Raw genomic sequence first — 20,438 nt, 5'->3', positions numbered from 1 at the left:
CTGCTTAGGATTAGTGAGCAGTCGAACACATTTAAACATTAATTTACGCGATCAGAGCCAAATTTACATTGACTGAGCCTGAAGGTCCGTGAGGAACAGTACAACATCATTGGAGTTTTTATGTTTTTATGCATATACAACAGGGATAGTGGAGGGAAATGCACATGTGGTGTGTGCCTTCAGTACTCGGCTATTGGCTTCCCTTGATATCGTTGCATTTCAAGATTCTTTGCAGCCGTGTGCCCGCTTGGGGATAGAATCAATGTGCTTCCTATTCTGATGCAACATCTGATCTGTATGCCAGGTTTCACGCATATGCCTGAGTTGATATTCCGACAATATTTCAGTCGGAACATTTCAATTTGATGTAGGGGGAAGATTCTGTCCCTTTTCAGAGGCTGCTCAGAGCGTCACAGAATGTTTATGCGGGTTGGTGCTGGCGATAAGGAAACAGACAGATGCTGTCTTCACATGCTTGATTTGTCTCGCTGACAATACAGAAACAATATTTGGGACTTTGAGCCTCTATCGCACGCGGAAAATGTTTTCATGTGTCCACTGCGACGTGGGAAAGAAGGAGTAAGCGGTTTTCCTGGGAAAGATAAAGCGCGCGTGCTGCGGTGCTACGAGAGTAATGGTATGTTGTTACTGTGACGGAGAAAGAATGCCGTGCTTTCGTAAGACACACCACACGTTGCTCCTCCAGTCACACTCTGTGTCAGATTGTCTCGTTTACACTTGTTTGCTTCCCGCCCCTCAAACAGATTCCTGCCTATTTCCGCAGAGCTAGTTCAACAAACTGCCCGAAATCCCCGTTTGAAGTAATTTAATTGAGTGTATGTATTGATTATGTGCCTCTCCCGCCCCCCCTCCCCTGTGTTTTTTTTTTTTTTTTTTTAAGGGGAAGGGGGGGTTGTTGTTATGGCGGTATCTTCTTCATTATGCTCAGACCTGTAGGAAAGAGAATCACAAGCTGTTTTTCCTCACTGATGTGCTCATATCATTAATTCCCTTCTGACTGTGGCCTGGCCGGAAGCCAGAGAATTCTAAATCTGTAAGCAGTAAATTGTGTGCTGGGGTGGAAAAATCTATTAGATGTTTGAGCATGCCTCGAATTTGAATGGGAGAACGAGAGAGAAAGACACACTGTGAGAGAGAAAGAGAGGGAGGGGGGAGAGAGAGAGAGGAGGGGGGGGGGACCACCCAGCACACCAGCCATATCCTGTTATGCCTCACGCCGTAATCAAATTCAGCTTCTTCGAATAGCTATATTCATTAATAATTTGTGTTATTTTATTTCTGGAATGTCACATAATGTGTTTTTTCGACTCGCACGAGGGAGGGAGGGGAGGGAGTGGGGGTGGGGGGTGGGGAGGCTGGAGGCTGGTGCATGGTGCATGGTTAAACAATGAGAATGGCCTCAGAGGAAATGAAGAGCTCCGTCTCTCCATTAGCGAGCTCTGAAACAACAGTTGTGTCTCTCCTCTCTCCATTAGTCAGGTCTGGAACAACAGAGATGCTATTGATGTGACCTCTGCCAGGCATCTTAAACAGGGGGGGGGGGGCTTCCCTCATGAGCACTAACTAAGAAAAACCTAATTTCCACATATTTATTTAATGAAAAGCTTCAAAATCACAAGGACCAGGAGTTTTTTTTAAAAATTTTTTATCTCAAATTGTGTGTTGATTTAGTAACACTTCCCCTTTTTCTTTCTCTTTAAACAAATTGCCTGTCGCTTCTCGTTACAGCCTGACTCACACTTAAGTGTTACCCAACCGCCAGCCTTTCTGGAGTGATTTCCGCATTTGTCTTTGTCAAAACGATGCTCATTGCAAGTATTACAGCAACATTAATATTTCAGTGCAGATTTGCCTTTTGTGCACGTCTCTCTCTCTCTCTCTCTCTCTGATTCGTCTCTTTCTCCCTCACAGTTCGGCTCATGCTGTCAGATAGATAGATAGATACGGGTGATTCGGTGCAGCTCAGTAGGCTTTCTAGACATCACAGATTGTACAGTGAATAACTCTGCATATTTTATGAGCACGCCCGTCCATCTGCTTTATGAATGCATGTAAAACGACCCTCTTCTCCTCTGGACGTCCTGCGGCGCACGAGCAGGAACTTGAAAGTCAAATCAACATTAAGAAATCTGGGCTTGTGAAAGGAATTTGAACAGTGGTGGAATTCAAGTTTGGACTCACAGTAAATTGAGTCACTTGATATTACTGAATATTCCTATATAATGTCACTTCATATTCTACTACAACAGGGAAAAAATGATGAGACTTTTTATTCCACTGTCCTTATTTGACATTTGGGGGTAGTACTTTTTATTTTTTATTTTATTTAGTAATATATTAAAATGATAAAATATGATATTTTTACAGATTAAACTATTATTTTCTTTAAAAAAAGAATGTTATGCCACATCCACATTCATGCATCAGTAATATTAATATTCCAATAACGACTTAATATTCACAGTAGCAGCTTGTACTGAGTAAGCCCCTGAGTACTTATACTGCAAGTACATTTGACTAACTTTGACATACGGAGTGCAGGACATAAACTTGTACTCAAGTATTTACACATTGTTTTATTTAACTCGTATCAATTTAACTGTTTACACAACTAAATAACTAACAGAGGTCAATATGTCTGATAGATGTCTGAATAGATTATTGTATTATCTTTGGGAAGGGAATCTAGAAATGTGAGGAAAACTTTCATTCGACAGTGATGTCAACAGAGAACAAAAGAACAGAGACACACACACACACACACACACACACACACACACACACACACACACACACACACACACGCAGGACACAGGGAGTTGTTGCTGTGTGCTTTATCAGATTGTTGGGTAACTGTGCCTTTAAAAGATCCGGTTCCATTTCTGAATAACACCAATGACTTACCGTGGCTGAGCTTGTTGTTTACCTCATGTAATCAGAATGACTGCGCAATGATAAGAATAACTCGATGAAATACAGAGCGTCAGGGTGTGGGAACTAATCGCTGCTGAATTCCTGTTTAATTCTTCCTAATGGTTACAGGTCATAAAAAAATCAATGAATAGAATGGAGAACAAAGCTGTTGCGGCTGATTTCAGATCAGTTTCTCCACATTCACTTCATGTCTGTCGTCATCTGTAAGGCAGAAGTTATGCGGGGGGGGGGGGGCTGCAGTATGAACTGTAGTTCACAGTATGCAAGATGGACTTATACCCTTGTAGAATAACATAGTGTTCATTTCACAGCACAGAGGTAATGCATTTTTCCCGCATTGGAAGGTAATTGCAATGGGGGCTTTGATAGATTCCAGACCTTTGGTGGGAGCTGTGTGTGTGTGTGTGTGTGTGTGTGTGTGTGTGTGTGTGTGTGTGTGTGTGTGTTAGATATGTGTGTGTGTGCGCTTACACATTCTTGCTGGGGTACATAACTGCTCTTAATGCTTTTATTAGGCCAAAGAAATACAAATGGCGTAATCTGTATTTGTAAAGTATCCTTGTGCAGGTGGCGTAATATATTTAGCTTTCATTGAATATATGGACTGCTCAGGGGAGTGGGACGGAGCCCGGCTCTGAACAATAGATCATTGATGCCTCTCTGTCCTCTTTCTCAATCTGTCAGTTCTTTTCCTTGTTATGTACTGGCCTGAGGAGCACTTGGCGAAATGAGAGGCATTCAACCAGTCTTGTGTGTTTTGTTTTCTCTCTCTCTCTCTCTCCCTCTCTCTCCAGATTTTCCCCTCAGCCATAACTCAGGGGAGAGCTGTTGTTTCATTCCATGTGTCAGAGCATAATATCTAAAGTTAACAATAGCCCAGTCGCAGAAACACTGTGCCGCAGTAGGTACAAGTTGGATTTGTTCTCGCTGAGGGTAGTTAATCGAATGTGAGAAAGGAAGAGAGAGGGCTGCAGAGATGGATAAATATGGATCAAACCGCCACGATATTTCAGAGTTTGGCTTTCATGAGGAACAAATTGATTCTCGTAGCGTTTTTCTGATCATTTATAGCCTCGGTCTTATGACACACATATTGGCAGTCATCACTAAGACTGGCAAGTTCTTAGACAACACGAGCATTTGCCAAATAATCGCTATGATTCATGTTATTTTCCTTTTATACTACTTCTCACAGTGTATTATACTGTGCGCTCAATGCATAACAGCTCTTGGACGGCTTTCATAAAATCAAATCAACAAAAGACAGAGAGAACATAAACAACAAAAAAAAAGAAAATCTCCCCCCATTGACATTTTTTAGCTCTTATTCAACTTGTGTTAATCACAGACGATATCACAGAGAGAAGTGAAACAAGCTTTTCCTTTTTGGCAGGAGCGGCCATGTGAACATAAACATGTTATCGCAGCTCGTAGATATTCTCTCCACTGAAGTTCTTATCATTGTTGTGCAATGTGAAATGCTCGGGCTCCTGGCGCTGCGTGTTCTGCGTCCACGGTGATTACAGCTGCGCAGGGTTCACCACATCAGAGGTGGCGCTCTGTAATCTGGAGTCAACGCGTTCTGAAGCCAAGCCGCTCGCACTCTATCAGAAATTACCTGCTTGTTTATCCGTCTTGTGAAAGCCGGAGACGTTCAAGTTTGGACTCAAAGTAATTTGAGTCACTTGATATTACTGAGTATTCATATATAATGTCACTTCATATTCTACTACAGCAGGGAAATAATGATGAGACGTTTTATTCCACTGTCCTTATTTGATAGTTTGGGGTAGTACTTTTTACATATATTAAAACGATAAAATAAGATATTTTTACAGATTAAACTACTATTTTGTTGAAAAAAAGAATGTTATGCCACCTGCACATTCATGCATCAGTGATAATAATATTCCAATGTTCAAACATTAGGGCCTCGTGGAGGGAAACGCGATTGGTAGAAGTTGTTTTATCTTCTTTTTGTTGTGTGTGTGTGTGTGTGTCACAACTAATTGCACAGCAAAGCAATGCGAGAGATACAAATCCTACAGTTTGCATTTCTGAGGTTTTGCTTTGGTGTCTCCGCTGCGCTTCGTCTCCATGACGGCACGTGAAGTTTAAAAACTCTGAACAGATGGCGCTGATTTTTAATGACATATTGCTTTCTGTAAAGTCTCCCTCTGAGGCACCGACTAAAGCGTCTTTCCCTCGGGGGGGTGGGGGGGGAGCGCACCGCTCTGGTTGTTATCATCCGCCGCTAATGTCACTCTTCCCTCTCGCCACATTGTCAGGTCCTTCAGCTAAACACATGAGATGTAAATTGAGTATTGTGTGCTGGATATAATTATTGAAAAGGGTTCCAGTTGGCTTCACTCTACGGGCTGTTTATTTAAAGCCTTCCTCCTCCGTGCAGATCAGATGATAGAGCGCGAGAGGCAGAAAGACAGGCTCTTATATAATGATGGGAATTAACAATGGAGCCATGAATGACACCCACACCCCCCCCTCTTTCTCATTATAGTTTTACCATTGGGAAACATGCCTGTCCTAAATGGCCGAGTATGTTTTTTCTCCCCTTCATTCTTTCAACAATAACATATTAAATCATGTTTCCTTTTGCGCCCTGAGGAATAAGTCTAAGTTGATAATAAGGAGACCTTCTTTGAGGAAACACACACGGCAACTTTCATCTAGAATGGCATGTAATTCCTCGCCTGACCCAATTCCCAATCTCCTGATAAGACGTTTTCTCTCTCTCTCTCTCTTTCTCTCCGTCTCCTACTCTCGCTCTAACCTTCCAGTAGAACTCACTCAAACGGGAACTCGCTTCCCCATCAAAGACACATTTAAACATGTCATTCTGCAGGAGGAGGCGGGGTCTACCACAGGTGGAGTCTCTCTCTCTCTCTCTCTCTCTCTCTCTCTCTCTCTCTCTCTCTCTCTCTCTCTCTCTCTCTCTCTCTCTCTCTCTCTCTCTCTCTCTCTCTCTCTCTCTCTCTCTCTCTCTCTCTCTCTCTCTCTCTCTCTCTCTCTCTCTGTCGTTGACAACCTCGGAGATCTCTGATCACAGCTGCTCGATTGGGTTTGTGTCGGACAGAGACGCGTGACAAATGAGAGTGGCCGTCATAGCAGATAGAGTATCATCACCTGGGTGTAAAAGCTTTTAGGCGAGGGGGTGGGGGGGGGGCCCTCACTTTTTTGGGCAGTCGACAGCCAGCTGCATTTCCGCAAAAACCAAAAGATAGTTGATTAAATTTGCTCCCCGTGGTATTTGCACATTTCGGGTTCTTGCAGAGCAGCGTGTGTTTTTTTTTTACTCTCGGAATTGACTGAGCCGTAAGTGGATTGACCCCCGAAACCCAGCAGTAGTCTTTCATTAGTGGGGGGTGCAGCCGGGGAGCAGACAGCGAGCCGTGTTCAGGGCCGATCCATCACCACACAAACAGGGGGATCAACATGGCACAAAGTTGTCTTTCTCATCTTAAGCGACAACTCGGCCTCTAACCTTCGCAGGAATCGTGGTTTCAGCTTTCCTTCCTCGTGACTGGGATCATCATCTTCAGGCCTCCTCTGATCACTCATTTGTTACAAGGCCCCCTGTCTTTTTTTTTGTGTGTGTTTTATTTTTTTTTTGATAGTAGAAAGAACCAATTTAGGTTTTTGACAAGTAGCCCCCTCTCTCTGAATAATTCCTTCATGTATTACAGGACCTATTAAATGCAAACTTTTCAATCTGGCAATCAATAAGGCCGGCAGCGCTCTGTGGCGGCGTGCCAGACGCATTAGGGCTGCGAGCGATGGTTGCTAGGGAGCGGAGCCGGCTCGGGGGAAAGAATGTTTAATGTAATAGAATCACATAAATCAACGGGAGGAAAGTGCTTGTGTTGTTTCTTCTCCTTCTCTCCTCTCCTCTTCTCTCTGCTCGTCTGTTTAACTGAAAACATTTAATATGGGTGTGTGTGTTTTTTGAAAATGTGGTACGCCTCCCCCCCCCCGCGTCAACCACAAGAACATCTGGGATGGAATTAAGCTGAGGGAAGTTGAATTCTCTCTCTCTCTCTCTCTCTCTCTCTCTCTCTCTCTCTCTCTCTCTCTCTCTCTCTCTCTCTCTCTCTCTCTCTCTCTCTCTCTCTCTCTCTGTGTGTGTGTGTTTTATGCTTTTGTGTGTTTATTCACCTCTTACGAGTGTGTGTGTGTGTGTGTGTGTGTGTGTGTGTGTGTGTGCGTGTGTGCGCTTGTGTTTGTATGCATAGCTGTGTCCTCAATCCTTGCGCCGCACACTTAAATAAATTGAGGTGAAAATTATATAAACATTTTTTTTTTTTATCTTTGTCACAGGCCACTGCTCCACCCGACTGAAATGAATGAGGCACTTTAGTGCTTTACTATAATTAAGAACAGGAGCCAGCATGCATGGAGGCTTCTCTCTCGCTCTCTCTCTCTCTCTCTATCACTCTCTCGCTCTCTCTCTCTCTCGCTCTGCCCCCTGTTAAGTTTCAATCGAGCATTTCCTCTGGGTGTTTGTGCCCTTTTGTGAGAATATGATTCCCAGACATTCCAGTGAATATAAAAGCCAGATATCTGTTAAACTCCACCCATTGTATCCGATTCTCAATATCAGATACAAACATGTGCCCATAAGCAGCAGTGTTGATTCTCCCCGGTATAGGAACGTCTCAAACCAGTCCTGCAGCACAAACCACTTGTCTCCGCCTCCTGTTTGCAGCCACAGTGTTTTCTAAACAGTCATATTCAACAATGAAATGGTTTAATTAATCTGACGTCGTGTCCCAGTCTGACAAACTGGGCTCGTACTCGTTTGTTGAAACTGCTGCTGAGTTCGTCAGATAAACAGATGATTACTCATTAAGCAAAATGAGTAATCATCAAATCTTTGAAATTTGTTCATTAATTGGAAGGAAAAACCTAAATAACAAAATTTGTTCATTTTTGTGTAAACCGTTGGGCTGTATTGATATTTCCTTTTTATTTAAAGTTATTTATAATGAGGTTTATGGTAAAAATATCATGCCTCAGTCATTAGGGTTTGAAAACCACATTATAGGTGTCACTGCCAAATGTCTAAAAGGTTTTACTGCCCAATATCTGTTTCAGTGTCGGCCGACAAAACGTAGTATCGCCCGGGTTCGAATTCCCGTCGACTGGAGTCGTGTTTCTGACCGTGTGATGAAAACAGCTCCAGCGTTCACTTGTCTTCCAACTCTGCTTTGGTCTCCACCAGGTCCTGGGAATAATCTCTGTCTGTGAAGCTGCTGCCTGTTGTTTGGTTCTGAGCCTGAAGTGCTCTGTGGGTTTTTTAGGGTAGGGGGGGGTTCTGCAGAAAACAGCTGCTGCTGGAAATGAGGTTTTCCAAAACAGTTACATCGTGGCTGGTGAAACCACAACAGTGCTGAGAGATGCTGAGGGGAACTACGAGCGAAGCCCTTTCACAACACAACACACAGAACACAACACACAATGTCTGTTGTTGATATAAAAATACTGATGAACGCAGGAAGAGCTTTGTCTGCTGCCTCCCAGGGATCAGCTCCTCTGATTGATCATCGCGTTTCATTATTTATATACGTGACGGTTGACATGTTATGAATGTGATGTATGGAAATTCATCCTTCATATTGATTTCGCACATATCGACCGGTTCAACGTGACAGTCAAACGCTTGGATTCAGGTGGCGTGTGCCTGTACAGGGCTGAATGTGTGTGGGTTGTGTACATGTGTGTGTCTGTGTGTGTGTGTGTGTTTGTAGAAGAGGAAAGGTGAGTCAGCGTGTGTGTGACTGATGCATCATTTGCAAACACAGTGTGTGTATTCTAAGCATATCCATAAAGTAAAATTGACAAATGATCCCATTTCCACTGAGTTCTGGTGACAAACTGTGTGATTACTTTGCTTTGTTTTACCCAAATACACTGATTTATCGAGGCCCCCCCCCCCCGTGAGATTAATGTGGTTTTGTTTACAGTGCGTTGCTCGCTTATAATTAACAAAATGTTCCAACACATTTTGTTTTATCCAAGACAGTGAAGTCATGCACAGATTTTGCAAATTCAATTAATACACGTTATTGTTTGATGTAATTCTGTGAGAGCTCCCCCCGTCCCGTCCCCGTCCCCGTGCATGAGTTCCACTCGGTGTCATTGACAGATGCTGTTCCCTCTTTATTTGGTCAGGTTTCAATAACATGAAAACCAATAGCCAGATCGGGCGCCTGCTGCTGCTGCTTCTATGCCCCCCGCCCCCCCTCTCTGTGTCACGTCCCTCCATTGAGAAGTGAGCGAGGGAGCCGGAGAGAGAGAGAAAGAGAGGGAGAGCAGAGGCGGACGAATCAGAGATGTGTTATATATTATGAGAAGAAGTTAAATGGAAACAGGGCGACCTCGGAAATCAATACAGATCAGGGAGCGGAGAGCCCTGCAGGATGGAGTGAGAATACCAAACCTCCTCCTCCTCCTCCTCCCTCCCTCTGTCGTTCTCCTCTGTCCATCTTATCTCCACTAATACCTCCTTTTTAAAGCCGTTAGACAAAAACACTTTTAAAAAATATCAAATAGGAAGAGGACACCATTAGGGCCTGGTTGCACGCCTGGCCGACACAGCGGGGGGATCCAGTAAATTCCTTGGCCCGGGCAGATAATGTGGAAATGTTGACAACAGCAAATTTTGAGGCGAGTGAGTGATTTAAGGACTTCAGCGGGCGACAGAGAGCAAGAGCCGGAGTAATAGTGTTCAGCTTCCCCCCCCCCTGCTCCTCTGTGTCGGGAGACATGAGCACACACTTGCTTGAGAGATCTTGTCAGAGCTTGTGGGCAGTTTTGGATGTTTTCTTAAAGCTCGGCTGAACGTAAATGACAGTTTACATGAGTCACACTTGGTTTTTAATTAGCCGGCACGGATCTGCTTTTAACTGTCGGCAGCAGCCCTCATATTACGCTTCCTTCCCAGCGTTTCAAAGCCACCATGTTTATTTCCCTGTTTTTTAAAATTCAACGATATCAGAGATGTTTCATGTAATGTTGCAGCAGCGACTCATCCAGCGGAGCAGCTGCCTCGACCACAGCTAATGAGTTTCATGTCCTATATGCAGCATTTCTGAGATTTCGATCATGACGAGTAATTTCTCGAGTAACTGAAATCTCTCCTCTTGAGTAATTTCCCAAAATGTTCCTTAATTCTTTCTGGTATAAAACAGCGTCAGAGCTCGTTCTCATCAAACTGATTTCCGCCCTCGCTTCTCTCGCATAGTTTCCTCACTTCCCTTTTTTTACAGAGGGTTTTTTTCCTCAGAGGAAGAGCTGTAATATTTATCCAGCAAATATCACATCCGCCCTGTGTTGTGTAATATCATTTTGTCATATTTATGAACCAAACACTGTGCACATATTTTACTGCGTGTTGCTTTTACAGTGCTGGAGTAGATGGAATTCTGTATTTTTTACTGTGCCGAGGGTCTCATGACAGTTACTGCAGCTGATGACTTTACCAGTCGCCTGCACTTTTTACACTAGTGCGTTATTTCCCCATTTATTATGTTTTTGAGCTCATGAACCATGAATCACAAACATGCAACACTGTCGAGTTTTACATGGAAAAACTTCTTTTCAGATGGTTTCACTCAACTAAGTTGTTGTTCTCATTATTAATCAAATGAAAGTTAAAGTTAATTTATTGTACAGGACGTGTTCAGAGCAACCAAAGTTCACCAAAAGTAAAAGAAATTAAAATAATTTAGAAATATGTATGAACAGAGACGAAATGGAAAATACAAAAAGCAATAAATGAAACATCGTAAATAGTTGATATAACACAAAAGCAGATCAATACAAGGTCTCAGACTCGACTCAGATTGGAAGCCAGTGAGACGGAGATAAGGTAAAATAAGATTAAATAAGATAAGATCCTTTTTAAGTCTCACTACCGGGAAATTGAGTGTGTTACAGCAGCAGTTTTTGAGCCCGTATCTCCGACTCGGCATCATTCTGTCGATTGATCGTATCGATGCATTGAATCCTCATTTCACAGCTGCGTGAAATTATACAATAAAGTTAAAAATGTCCTTCAGCGTTTTATTTGCACAACATGCAAAGATATTTGAGATGTCCGCCCGCAATAAAAGCAGCAAATCTTCACATTAGAAACGCTGGGAACTGTACAACAACAACAACACAACACAAAGTGCTGACATTTCAGGGTTAGTCAGCTGAATAAGTGATTAATCCACTTATAGTTTCATTTCATGTCAGCACAGTGACATTACTGGTTTGCGTCTTCAAATGATTCGTATGTCTTCTTCAAATGCTCTGGTGTGATTGAGGGAAATCCGATGTCCAAGATTTCCAGGAAAGAGAGAAAAGTCAGCTGCTAAAAGGATTCAATTCTCGAGTCGTTTTTTGAGAGGAATCACATATTTTTGGACGAGGGACAGGAAGCCGACACAGATGTTGTGAAACGGCCGATACGACTCTGGCTTGGAGATAAAGTTGCTGTTTGGCAGGGAACTGTCACATTTCCTTGTTTTCCCTTTACACACCAGCAAACGTTTTATTAGCGACTTGAAAGTCATAAGGCTCTGAATAGGAAGCAGGGATTGTCTCGGCGCCAGGAAATCAGTCCGATCTAAACCAGTGGTATGAACCTCGCTAACACCAGGATTTGACTTTATCTTTCTTTTTTCTTATAGTTGTTTTATTTTATATCGTCAAATCAATACGTATAAAAACAAAAAGCCCTGCACTGTAACTATTCATTTTGTTCACGGTTACTGCTCTGCTCCACCCCCCCCCCCCAGTCCCTGCTTGTAAACGTGTCTGATTAAACGAGGCGCTGGGAGAATCATATTGTGACAGGTGTTTGTGTGCCTTTGTCTTGAGGAAATCTACCGACATGGCTTTTTCTTTGAGTTCCTCTCCTCTTTCATTTGTGTGGCAACGGATCCCCTGGGTCACGATTCACAGCAAAAAGCCCAATCCCAAGGAACCACAGCACTAACACACACTGTATTGATTCATTGTGCAGTTTCTTTAGAGCCACCTTTGGTCGAAACGGCGCCCGGAACACTAATATGATTCTCTGAATAAGAAAGACACCGACAGAAAGAAAGAAAGAAAGAGAGTCTCTCAGTGATGTTGTGCTTCCCGGCTGATGTTATTTTTAAGGTTTTTTTTCCGAGCCTCAAATGGTTTTAACAGACCGTCCATTTTATATAATTGTCTCGCCGACATCAGGGGGCGGCTGACTCACATGTGAAACGTACATTTAAAGCATTGATCCTGACGCTGTTGCAAAAACAGTTCTGTCATTTTAGCTCTGGTAATGTAGTTCCTGTGTTTTTAAAAATGCAAAAAATCACAAAAGATTCCAGTTTGCATTAGAATTTACACTTTTTTGAGATCTGCTTCTGTGGAGCTTCTTTTATCTCGTAGACGTGGAACAAAGATCGGTCCCATCCTGTCGTCTCAGGTCACAGTGAATCTCCTCCGCGGCTTTGTCACATCCCGGGTGCATCACTGTAATGTACTTTCTACTGGAGCGAGTCTGTGGAGCGTGAAGCGGCTGCAGCTTGAAGTTCTGCTGCCGGGACTGAGACTGTAGAGTTATGCTAATATCACCCCTGTGTTGCTTCCTTCAACTAACAGCGTGTTAACATTGCTTTTAAAATGACTCTAATCAGTTTCCTCTGCATGACACAGTTCCAGTTACCAGTATTTTACAGGATTGTCAGTTCTGACAGCTGCTAACTGGCTAATATCGCTAATGACAACAACAATTACAGTTACAAATAAAAACAAACAACCGTCTCTTTGACAGGAACAAAACATAAATCTGTGAATTATCTTTTTTATATATTTGGCTTCTGAACTGTGCCTCAGTCTTTGCTTTTAATTCACAGCTGACATTCGACCTTTAGAGCACATATTGTTCATCTTTATTCCTCTGATCATTTCCTGTTATCTAATCCTATTTCCTCCTTCCCGGTAACCTCTTTGTAAACTAACAAATATTTGTAAAGGGCACTCGAGGCTGATGGGCCAATTTACCCCCACGTTGCAAATGCATGTATTGAACCAGATAACATGCACACTCAAGATTTTCTGCAAACTGCAGAAAACATTGGCAAAATATCCATTCTCAGAAATAGCTAGTTAGATAGTGATTATTCTTTTCATGAAACAGTAACTAAATACAGATCAACTCACAAGAAATACTTATTCATAAAAACAGTCATCTTGAACGAAATTAGCAGTCTACACTTGCCTGATTTGTTTAAAATCAAAATTACATAAAGGTGGTCAACCGCTCATGTAATGTTGAAGAAATTTGACCCACTTCCTGATACTGATCTTCACCAAAATGAAATGACTTCTTCCCTGTCCACTGAGTTCTGTGCTAATCCGTTTTGTACTTTTTGTGTAATCCTGCTAACAAACAAACAAACATACAAATCCAGATGCAGAGGTTATTGACTCTGCACAACACAAACGAAGGGGTAACTCCTGCCAGTTTAGTGAGTTCATCGAAAGCCGAGCAACTCGAGACAAAGAAGAGAGCGAACATATTTGAAGCAAGAGGCCAAAATATTCTAATTTTAATCCCTCGGATGAGTCAAGCTCCAAAAACACTGGATCCTACGTAATGCAAGTCGATAGCGTCTCTTGGCTCGTGAACCTCCGTGTCTTTTATAATCCACAGCCCCCCCCCTTCAGTTTGTAACACAAGCTCTCAGATATACATTCGTGCCGTGCAGGGTTATTATTTTAGAGATCTTTGAGTGCCACAGAAGTTCACGTGTGGAGATGCACTTTAACTCTACCTGGACTTCACTTGTCCTGGCTTCTTCCACACGTGTGCAGATCATGAAATGTGCTGTAACACATATATTTGCCACTTAACTTCATCAGTTTACTGTCGCGCTGTAGTAGAATTTATCGAGTGGCGCGCTGACCGAGCGGTTGTAAAGTCGCCGCTGTCCTGCAGAGCAGTTATGACCCTGACACTATTGTTGTTTATGAGGTCAGGAGCTTTACAGCGTGTTCAGAAAATAATCTGCCGCACCACAGCTGTTTGATCAACACGCTACAGCATCGGGAGGAGGATGGACAGACAGAGGGACAAACCGATCCAGAGAGATGGGGGGGGGGGGGGGGGGGGGGAGAGAAACAAATTGCATAATGTCTTCCAGCTCTCCAGCGACGCAGCCACAGCCCAAACCAATTAGAAAGCTTACGTGAAGATAAGGGCGTCCTTTATTTGGAAAGGTCGGGCTTTAAGAACAAAAGGAATTCTTAAAGTGTTAAAGTGGTACATTACATGCACAGGCACACACACACACACACACACACACACACACACACACACACACACACACACACCCACACACTCAGTCAGACATGGCGCCTTTGTACCATTATTAATGCCCTGCAGCTCGCGCTCCAAATTGAATCTAATCAAGTGAAATGTTGTGAGGATCCTCGGGAGAAGGAGCAGGTCTGACGGTGACCGCTTACAATAAAATCCCTGACATTTGGAAACAAAGCCTGCTCCACCTCTGAGCTGTAATTTCATCCTGCAACTGCTGCCATATTTGATGGATGTGTGTGTGTGTGTGTGTGTGTGTAGTGTGTGTGTCTGTAGTGAATGTGAATGTACGCAAGGAAAAGTGTGTTTATACATCTGTGGGCTTTGTGGCACCTACCTCCCCATACGCTTGTGTGTTTGTGTGCGTGTGCGTGTGCGTGTCTCTCTGAATGGCTCGAATAATTTCTTTTGAAGTGGTCGTCGTATTGGAGTACAGTGGAACTAATTACGCTGATTGTCGGGAATGCAGCTGCAGTAAATATGTCACGAGTGCTGTCCTTCCTGCTCGGGTTCTGCTGCACTCTCCAGCGAATCGGATCACTCGGCAGCTCGATGAGATAAAACCCCCCAAAAATGCAAATGGCACAAATGCATTTTTAAAAATAGACCTGTTCAAAATTGACTCTTCAGATGATGCTCACTAGTTAGTGAAATATTCACGTCAGCAGCACGGAGAGCTTTATAAAAGCAGACAGGACGGTGAATAATTCATGTGAAAATCATGTTTCAAACTGCCTGACTCCGCTTCATCAACCGGTGGACCGTGTCGTCGGCTTTGTAAGCTAGAAAAATATTAGTCTTTCAAACAACAGCCTTTAAGTCTCGATAAAAAATGTGACATTGAGCAGAGTTTCAAGGAACAAGGCACATGGACTGTGTGTGTGTGATTGTGCGTGTGATTGTGTGTGTGATTGTGTAATTGTGTGTGATTTCGCTTCACGCTGTTGACCTGTTCTGTATTAACTGCTGAGATCGTGTGTCATTTTCTTATCATGGATCATAGGATAAGAAATAAGTTATGATCACAGTCTCTCGTTTCCTTCAGGGAGCACTGGAGCACATTCAGCATTTCTGTCACATGACTGCGGAGCTGAAACAATGACTCAAATAAACATGGCTCAACTTCTCCTTAATGAATATTGTTGTAATGATATTTATCTGAAAACTTTCTCGCTGATGATGTGACAAAACAAGACGTTTTACCAAATATCTAACTTTGACTTTTGGGAATAAGAATTGTATCATTTTTTATTTTACTTGTCTGACATTTAATGGACAAACAATAAATCAGTTGATATAGGAAACAATGGACGAGACTAATGAAAGGAATGATTAGTTGCAGGTTATGAAAGCTTTAGTTCCCTCAGCTGAATTTGCATAAACTCCCCATACGGAAGGCTATGTACTGAAAGAACAGGTTTTCACTGGGTCACGTTTAATAGAATGTCAAATCTGCTTGTTCAGTTTGTGCAGTAAATGGAAGGTTGTATGCAAATTATTGAAAGGTCATGAACAGATACATACAAAGGAGAACTTTGCTTATCAGGTTAAACCCTATACACGTGTCTTACAGGTTTTAAAGGCTGAACAGTTACCTGCACATTTATGTGACCTCCTTTGCCTCTGACACTATAAGAATTGTAGTTTTTCAAGACTTCATGCTGGGTTTTTTTCAAGTTGAACTCACTGTTGTAACCATTCAGCAGTGGGTTTATGGTGTTTTATTACCCGGGATGACAGTGTGTCAGTCAGACCTCCGCTCTGGCACTGGACCGAAATATCCCAAGAAGGATTTGATGGATTGCTGAGAGATCTGGTGCAGATGTTAATGTTCCTCTCAGGATGAACAGTAAGAACTGTGCTGATCCCCCGACACTCATCCTCCGTGCAGCAAACATCAGTAGAAATCAAAACTTGTATTTATCCAATACTTTGCTTTACGACTACATACTGGCAAAACTGCTCCCACAACACTCCCATCAAACGTTTCACAAGAACCTGACATTCGTCTCAAAGCACTTCCATACTGTACGATCTCTCTCGCACACAGTCTCTGTACAAGAGCCCATAAACAGTTTGATTTGTTCACCAGCGTCTCCTCCCGGCTTTTGTGGCAGTTTATCGTTTCGGCTCAGTCGGCACATCCTGTTCTGAGCTTCGGCAAACAAAGGCAAACGATTCGGTCGCCAGTTAACTGTCACAGGTGAAAAAGCATCAATCAAACTCACTGACTTGTCGGAGGAATATGTAATTACACTCTTATGTCAGACGACAACAATATAAACAGCGACGTGATGATGACATCTGACTCTGATGGGAGGTTTCACAAAACAGAGCTTAGTCATTTGGCAGCAGTGTCAGATTACTACTTTGGTTTCTGTCTCAAACGTTATTCTCAATTTGAGTGCAGCTTCATACATGTACACGGTTGTACAGGGTGACAAGGTCAGCCATCAGGAACTCATCACAATTGTATTGTCTGTATAGCTGCAACAAAAGAAAAACTGTCAAGCAAAATTGGAATCACATAGAAGTTCTTCTTGTCGTTGCTCTTGTCACACTAATGGAGAAGCATGTCATGTAAACATGCATGCTGACAAGTGTGTGTGTGTGTGTGTGTGTGTGTGTGTGTGTGTGTGTGTGTGTGTGTGTGTGTGTGTGTGTGTGTGTGTGTGTGTGTGTGTGTGTGTGTGTGTGTGTGTGTGTGTGTGTGTGTGTGTGTGTGTGTGTGTGTGTGTGTGTGTGTGTGTGTCCAGTGGAAAGTGCTCGGTGAGTCAGGTGAAGGAAAGAGTGAGATTTTGATGTGAAACGGTGAAACAGAAGCATCGGAACTCGCTGCTTCCTGCATGTGATGCATTTCCTGAGACACGTGGCGAGATGGTTGAGATACGAATCCAAGAGAATAAAGTATGAGTTTTATCATGAGAGAGAATGATTCAAAAGCCAGGCTGGAACCAGACAATAGAACATATTTGCTTGCCAGGAAATGATGAAATAAATTTTGGGTAAAGTTTTTTTGATTACACATATTTGCTGTTAATGGGTGGCATGGTGGTGCAGTGGTTGTCTCACTTCTAGAGGTGGCACAGTTCGAATCCCAACTTGGCCGTACCCATTCTGTGTGTAGTTTGCATTGTCTCCCCAGTGTGTTTGTTGGTTTCGTGTGACTCACTCCCACAGTTTGATTCAGGTTCAGTTCATTGGAGACTATAAATTGACTGTAGGTTTGATTGTGGTTGTTTGACTCTATACATCGATCCTGTGATACGCTGGCGTTTCTCACAGTATAGATAATGGGTGGATTCACCATTTTATTTAGTGCCCATCAGAAGTTACAGATTTACTCCACTGACGATTTAGGGTCAGTGGAGTAAAAGGATCGTATTCACAGCCCACTGGCAGCGGATGAGCCAGAATATGAAAGCAGCCAAAGACTGATCTCTGAGCGAGAATAAAGAAATAAAATCCCAGCAGAAATTGAAGGAGTGAAACAGTCACTGTGAAATTTACTGCAGCCCGTCCTCCACAAATCTTACAGGAGCCGTTGAGATACAAATGTTGGCTGCTGAATTTTGAATCAAGCCATGTAGAATCTCTGTGGACCTTCTAACTGTTGTGTGTGTTTCTTTCTCTCCAGGCCAGGAGGAGGACGGACGGAAGGTGCTGGTCCTCAGCTATCCCCAGTATTGCCGCTATCGCTCGGTGCTGGCGCGGCTCAGCCAGCAGCCGTCCTCTCTGCTCATCGACCACACGGTGCTGGCGCTGGGCGGCATCGCGGCGCTGGGCGGCAGCACGAGGATCCTGTACTGCCGGGACACCTTCGAGCATCCGGCCCTGCTGCAGAACGAGAGCATCTGCGACGAGTTCGGTGAGTGCAGCGACTGGGGATTTGATTTTACCCTTTTAAGATAAGGTATCTTAGAGGCTCGGCGGAAATGCCAACTTACAATTATGTCATTTTGGTTTCCCCGACCTTTTGTTCAAATTGCTTTTTAGTGGAAAATGGACAGTTTTTAATTTCTACGGCCAGGAAATGTGGTTCCTTTTGTGTGAAATTCCAGAAAGTCCACTCGAGTCCAATTAAGGTCTTGATTCGCTTAAGGTCAGCTTATCAAAATGAAAACCATCAAAGGGAAAATAGAAGGGAACTTCTGTTTCCAAAACTAAATACAGCTGCTGTCCTGTGAAATCCTGAATCTGCAAAACCACAGCGGCTCCTGACAAAAACAGCTCTGAGCACAGGCTGGTGACAAATGTATTTCTCGGATAATCCCGAGGGGGTTTTTAATTTTAGCAGAGCTTTGGGTTTTCACATCAAAGTCTGTTTACAGTTCCTGGTGAGTAGTAATACTTTGTGTATAAAATATTGTGTTGTGTCACAACCCCAATTCTGAAGATGAGATTGAGATCAGGGACGTGGAGAGTTTTCAGGAAGTGACCTCAGCAGATCACTGTGGCCCTTTGGAGGGGGGGGTATCCAGCTGCAACATGCAACGTCACCACAGGTGTCACTAAATCTTACACACTGATCCTTTAACACTTGGCAGTCGCCATATCCGCTGCGCACGTGAGTTGTAATGTTGTGCTTGAGGCGTTTAGGTTGTCAGTGGTCAAGTTGCATTGTGGGTAAAACATAGGCGGCAGATTTTGACAAGGAAGAATGATGCGTGGCAAAAAGGTCTCTTGTTCTACTGCATCATTTTATTTTTGAGTTCTTTCTTTCTAAATGGTAGTTTTATTTCTCATTCTGTCACAAAATCCCTCATTTTTTCTTCGGAGCAATTCACAAACCAGTAGGCTCTTCTCCTTTTTTGTTTTGGCTTTGAACAAAAGAATTACAAAAACAAAGAGACAGTCAAAACAGTATTATTTACAATAGTTGTTAGTAATTTGGATTTGTGTCAAGATCATTAGTGTTTTATTAATTCCTCTTTATTTGTCCATTTATACTTGTCATAGCTCAACTCGAGTAAATTCATCTGTTTTGATCGATTTAAGGAGTCGTCATGATTTCAATATGTTTTTCATTAGGAACACGAATGAGCGTCACACCTGTGAAAAACAATCTGTTGTTCAACTGAAGAATTCTGCTGGAACACGTCTGTTTACCGTCCACTCACGAGTCCACACGTTTTATTAACCCTGAGCCGAGCTAAGACAAAGGACTAATGTGATTCATCTCTCTTTATATTTCCTCTGGTCGGCAGCTCGGCAGATTTCACCGGGGCCCTCGAGCTGCATCAATTTGACATTTGCAGTAACGGCTCCTCTGGTCAGAAGTCATTGTTTTTCTTTTCCTGTAAATTTACCAGTAGGTAATTGCATTTTAAGAGAGCAGCAAAGGTGAGACCAGAAAGGAAAATGGTTTTAGGCATAGGAAAATAAGTTATGAATAGTAACGCTAACATCCTGTGGCTGCTGTTGCTCATTCACTTGGCTCAATAAAGCCATTCCTCTGTGAGCCACATTTAAGCTAAAGGTTTATTTTCAGAGCCTGAGGGAGTTCTGCTTTTCTTTCGTACTAAGGCAGATCTCTAATGTTATTCACATGAAGGTTTACTAGGTTCCAAGCAGGTTTTTATTTCTGCTCGAATTGCTGCTAGGAGACTTGTTTGTGATTTGTTTCAAAACAGCAGAGCTAAGTAATTTCCATCATTCTGCCAAGTGAACCGAGGCCTCAAGGGCGTCTTGCGTCCGGGAACAAACACATAGATGGATGTTTGCACATATTCATGTAGAAACAGCTGCTGTGTAAAGTCCTCATTGTTTATACCATATTAACTCCACCTTTTATTAGGATAAATAGCACTGGGGACATTTAAGAAGTAATACTGGGCATCTGTGAAATATCAAAAAGTAAGAGATGTATCTGGGGAAGGTTTTAGGTGAACTTCTGTGTTTCCCCTCAATGCTAATTCTGACCTTTTCGGATTCAGCCAAATCTGCAATGGCAGCTCTAATAGCTGTCCGTCTTGTCGAGGCTAATTCACAAAAGTGTGTCAAGCTTCCTCGGGGGGGGGGGGGTAGAGAAGACAAGAGGGATCAGTTAAAAAAAAAGTGCTATCGCGGGGTTTGAGCATGGCTGTCGGAGCAGTGCTGTGTGAGGCGGTGG

General features: G+C 43.0%; 1 protein-coding gene across 1 annotated transcript in view; it reads left to right on the top strand.

The window, feature by feature from the left end:
• Positions 1–20,438, top strand: part of arid5b (AT-rich interaction domain 5B) — a 75,536-nt gene that overhangs the window by 17,537 nt on the left and 37,561 nt on the right. Inside the window, exon 4 of the mRNA XM_061087401.1 lies at positions 17,964–18,194. Coding sequence (XP_060943384.1) covers positions 17,964–18,194 — 231 coding nt within the window. The remainder of the gene's footprint in view (positions 1–17,963; positions 18,195–20,438) is intronic.

This window comes from Limanda limanda, chromosome 15 (genome assembly GCF_963576545.1).
Source record: "Limanda limanda chromosome 15, fLimLim1.1, whole genome shotgun sequence".
NCBI classification, from domain to species: domain Eukaryota; kingdom Metazoa; phylum Chordata; class Actinopteri; order Pleuronectiformes; family Pleuronectidae; genus Limanda; species Limanda limanda.
This window is presented reverse-complemented; position numbering and strand designations above follow the sequence as displayed.